Raw genomic sequence first — 4,535 nt, 5'->3', positions numbered from 1 at the left:
GCAGGAAGCTAGAATACCGTTTTGCTTTTCATTCTTAGCATACGGCCTTATTGGAAATTATTAAACTGAAGGTAAAATCAAAGGTTTTCTGGTGTGATTTGAAGAGAGGAAGTGGCTTTTCAAGAGGCCACTATAGGAGTAGAAATTGAGTAGAAACAATATGTTATTTTTAAATTGTGCCACTACTCCAGTTTGGAGGAAAAAAAAAAAAGGATAAGAATGAAATTCAGGAAAAGCTGAGTAGTATCAGTAACTGAAATATGAATGTAGGAGGTGATTTTAAGATGGAAGTGGTTCAAAGACAATTTGGGATCAAGAGGGCAATTTTGTGTCAGCTTTGGAAACGAATATATTGACGTTAGAGACAAAGGATGAGAGTCTCTACTTGCTTGAGTAGAACTTTGATGACAAAATATGAACTGTGGATTATCTCGAAGACCTAAATGTGACAAATGGAATTAAGGGGGTTTAGACCCAAAAAGTCAGCAGTTAAATTGGACATTTCTGCATCTCAAAAGAAAATGCTTTGGTTTTCATTTGATCAAGAGAAGGAAGAAAGTAACTGGAGAAGACAAATTCTATTCATTAACAGGTTAATGACTGCAGGAGGTAGCATTATGATTGACTAGACAGGGAAAAAGTCTGGCATTATCAAAGGATGTGAAACTATCAGGAATTACAGGCGCTTGTGTAACATGAGAGTGCTCTATGAGCAAAGATTGTTCATGCTGGGACTATGGTTGTTCATTGCAGTATGAGTCCACTCTCTGGAAGTGCATTGGGACTGTGTAGTTGAGGAGAGAGTTGTCTAAAGAGTCCACTACCTGTTCCTTGCAGAAATGAAAGTTGAGCTTAAGACGCAGTTTATCATGAAAGGAAAAAGGCTAGCCTCAAGGTTAAGGAAGCTGAATGTTGACTTCTGGAGTTTTTGTCACAGAATCACAGATTAGGAGTTGGAAGGGACCTTGAAAGATTATCTAGTCCATCCCCTCTGCCAGAGCAGGATCACCTAGACTAGGTCACACTATACCCCACAGTTTCTGAAATGAACTGAGCAATCTCAGGCTTAAACTTTCTAGAAGTAATCATCTTTTTGAGCATCAGATGTAAGAACCTGAAGTAAATATCAGCTAGCCAGAATGCCAAGTACCTCCTGTTACAAAAGAAATCAACAGGAATTATCCCTGCACTCTACAGTTTGATGTAACTGAAGAGTATGAGGAATAGCAATAAATACACTGACGGTCAGACCTTGAGTGTCAAAAACTGAGTATGTCAAATAGGAATCTTTACCTTGCTTGCTGTGTTCCACAGTTCACGATCAGCACAGTCAGGAGGGGGGTGATCTGTAGCAGTGATACTGTGAAACTAATTTGTCATTCCTGAAGTATGTGGAATCTGTTGTGAAAAGCCAGTGAGCAGAATTAGCATACTGTGCTGTAAATGAGACACAGAAGCAAGCACTAAGCTGTGATAAAGCAGAATATCAAAGAGCTGCATGTTAACATTTTAGTCTATCCTGGGTGCTCTATCATATTCCCATGCCTGCATTTCAGGTAGCCCCATGGCTCATATTGCCTATTCAGCTTAGGGCTTCTGCGAGAAGCCATTCCAGATTGTTCCGTTGTAATAGCCTTGCTTTGAAGCATCTTCAGCTGCCCTGTGAGAATGGTGTGTGTGCTCCAATTCTAAGATGATACACACAGCCAAATGCATGTTGTGAGTTAATATCAGACAGGGCATACTCAGTAAGAACAGAGTAATCAGAGCTGTGAACTGGTCAATTAATCATGTGAAAGCTGTAGTTTCTCAAAGACCTGTAATTTGGTCATTAGGAAAAGCAAAACAAGAGTTTTGACTGAAATAATAAAGCTACAACAAAATTTGTGTAATTGTATGGCCTTTCATTTAAAAAAAATAATTAAGAAAAACTAAACATTATGTTCCACTAAAGAGAAATTAGAGATATTAAACAATACAGAAAGAAGTGGCTTTAGCACATACATAGTAGAAGTAGTTATCAGCTGAGTGAGCAGTAAGAATACATGCGAAAGATAAGAGCAAAGAAAACAAGTAGTCAGAGTCTGAGTCAGAGGAAGCAATGCTGAAGTGTTCGTTCTTATTTGTTCAGTGACTTGATCACACAAAGGAGTTAATAAAGTATTGAACAGAGAGCTAAATATCACACTTGGCTTGTTCAGGCAGTAGAAATATGCAAATGACAATAATAATGAAGAGAAAAGTCAAGGTGATTAAGAAATAAAGACAAAAGAACAGAGTAATATTGAAGGTGGGAGTAATTGACTGAGGGGTTGAAAGAAAAGGCAGGAGAATTGAGATGCAAAATATTCATTTCCATCCTCAAGTTTTCCTTGAAGTTTTTCTGTACTTAAGAGAAAATATATTGCAGGTTATGGCCAAGACTGATGTTCCTAACTACTGGTATTTAAATGCAATCTAAGGTCCTTTGCAGTCCAAGTGTTATCTTTTAGCCCTGTCCTTTTGGAGATATTGAGGGAATGTTTCGAGATGTTCCTGGAGAGTTGACGAGAGCTGACATAGAAGGGCAGCTGGGAGAACATTTCCAAGATGTAAAAAGGGATTTAGAAAATGTGAAGCTGCGCTTCCCAGAATATATGAAATTGAGCTTTTGAGAAAGGTGTTCACTTTGAGGTTTTAACAGAAGTGAAAAGTACTTCTAGAGGAGAAATATGCTTTAATCTTTTTTTCCATCATCTTGTATTCCTGGGATTGTGTTAATCATAAAAATTTATTCAGCTCAAAAGGTTGGGTGACAAAAGAGTCAGTGTGGCTGCTACTCTTCAAAAATATTCATTCCAAAGCTTTTGGTCCCATTCTGTTACAAAAGGAGATGTGTGGTCTGATCACAAATTGAAAACAAAACAACACTATCTTATGCAATAGTGTAGGTGGTTTAAAAAAAAAGTTAAAAAAGAATTTTTAGCAAGGCAGTTGGACCTATATATCCTACGTGGTAACTTTAAATGCATTTTCAGTCACGTAACATGAATGTGTCCAGTAATATATAACTTCAGGATTAGCAAGGTTAGAATACTTGTCATAATCAGATTAACAGTACCAAAAACTAGATGAGATGTATAAAGAACTGAAATAACTAGTTGAACTTGAAACCAGAAGAATCATATAAATTTTGCATAGCTGTTACAAATAAATCCTATACCCTGAGATTTAAGTAGGCGTTCTTTTGAGTTTGGGGATTGTGTTTTCCTTTTGTGAGATTTTTAATGCTTCTTCTTCATAGAAAAGTAAACGTTACCTTTGTTTACTGTGAACACAGCCAGGAGAGCTGGATTTTCTCCTTCCATCTTTGTATCTCCTCTCATATCGTTGTCCAGGAGAAAAAGAAACAGTGTGCCTGTTAGTCCTATGCAATGCTGCTGTTTAATCAGGAGTTTAACTAATCATCCTTAAACATTTTTGTTTTTTCATTCTTATACAGAGTCAGTACAAATTTGTTTGTGAAGCTATTCTTCGTGTTTACAAAGAAGGATTGGTTCGACCAGTGGATTCCACTTAGCACAGCAGTGAAGGATGAATTCTCTTTTCCCCCTGCAAAGACTGCTTTTTAAGTAAAGCAAGGGCTTGTTTCTGAAAGCAACTAGAATGGACTGGAAGCCCACAAAAAGACAGATGAGCACATTTGAACTCTGGCACTTTAAATTTCTCAAGAAGATTGCTAAATCATGTACAGTATAACAGTGATGTAGATAAATATATGAGAGCAATTCTGTGTAATATGCTTCATTCACATAGACAACCATAAACAATCATGGAAACCTTAATACATATCTTTTACTGCCTTAAAACACCCTTCACTTCGGAAGTTACAAAGGTCCTCGTGTCGTTGCCTTTGAAATAGCAACAAAAAAACTCATAGTATTGAAATTATTCCACATAAGAAGGTATTTAATATCTTTGTATTGTGTGAAAGTTCATTGAAGGTGAATATTTGTAACTTTCTTATCAGGACACTAAATATTCATGGAAATGTAACCTTGACTTCTAAAAGGCTGATGAAGAGCTTTAAAGACTAATGCATAACTACTGTACAGTAAGAGCTGGAGAAATTAAGTATTCATTTACCAGAAATCTATATGCCAGCTGTTAGGATATGCATCTTAGAAATCACATCTACTGTATGTGATGTGCAAAATAATGCTGCATTTAAACATTTTTGCAGATGGTACAGTCTATATCTTTTGTTGATCAATTTTAATTGTAACTTGCCCTTTTAACAGTGACCTACTTCTTACAGTTTCGGCTATTGTACTTCTTTTCTTCTGTTTCTGCTGTCCATCTCCTTTATACTTATTTTTCACTACTGTTTCTATATGTGGACTGAAAACAATTTAAAACAAGGTTTAATTCTCTGTCACCTTTGTTTCCATGTGTATTTATGAGTTCTCAGATGTAAATGTGGCTTAATGTTGCACACAAGTACTAGATTTTTGACTCGCTGTATATGCAAAGTAGTCTAATCCAATACTGGAAGA

The 4,535-nt window shown here is 36.5% G+C and overlaps 1 protein-coding gene across 2 annotated transcripts in view; it reads left to right on the top strand.

The window, feature by feature from the left end:
* The window catches only part of PTPN3 (protein tyrosine phosphatase, non-receptor type 3), an 85,335-nt gene extending 81,145 nt beyond the window's left edge, over positions 1-4,190 (top strand). For both annotated transcript variants that reach the window (XM_010192268.1, XM_010192266.1), the window contains one exon: positions 3,482-4,190. In XM_010192268.1, coding sequence (XP_010190570.1) covers positions 3,482-3,559 — 78 coding nt within the window. In that variant the 3' untranslated portion in view covers positions 3,560-4,190. The remainder of the gene's footprint in view (positions 1-3,481) is intronic.
* Positions 4,191-4,535: the final 345 nt, after the last annotated feature.

Source organism: Mesitornis unicolor, unplaced genomic scaffold (assembly GCF_000695765.1).
Source record: "Mesitornis unicolor isolate BGI_N332 unplaced genomic scaffold, ASM69576v1 scaffold2889, whole genome shotgun sequence".
Lineage (NCBI taxonomy): Eukaryota > Metazoa > Chordata > Aves > Mesitornithiformes > Mesitornithidae > Mesitornis > Mesitornis unicolor.
The sequence above is the reverse complement of the archived record's forward strand: the minus strand, read 5'-3'. Positions and strand labels throughout refer to the sequence as shown.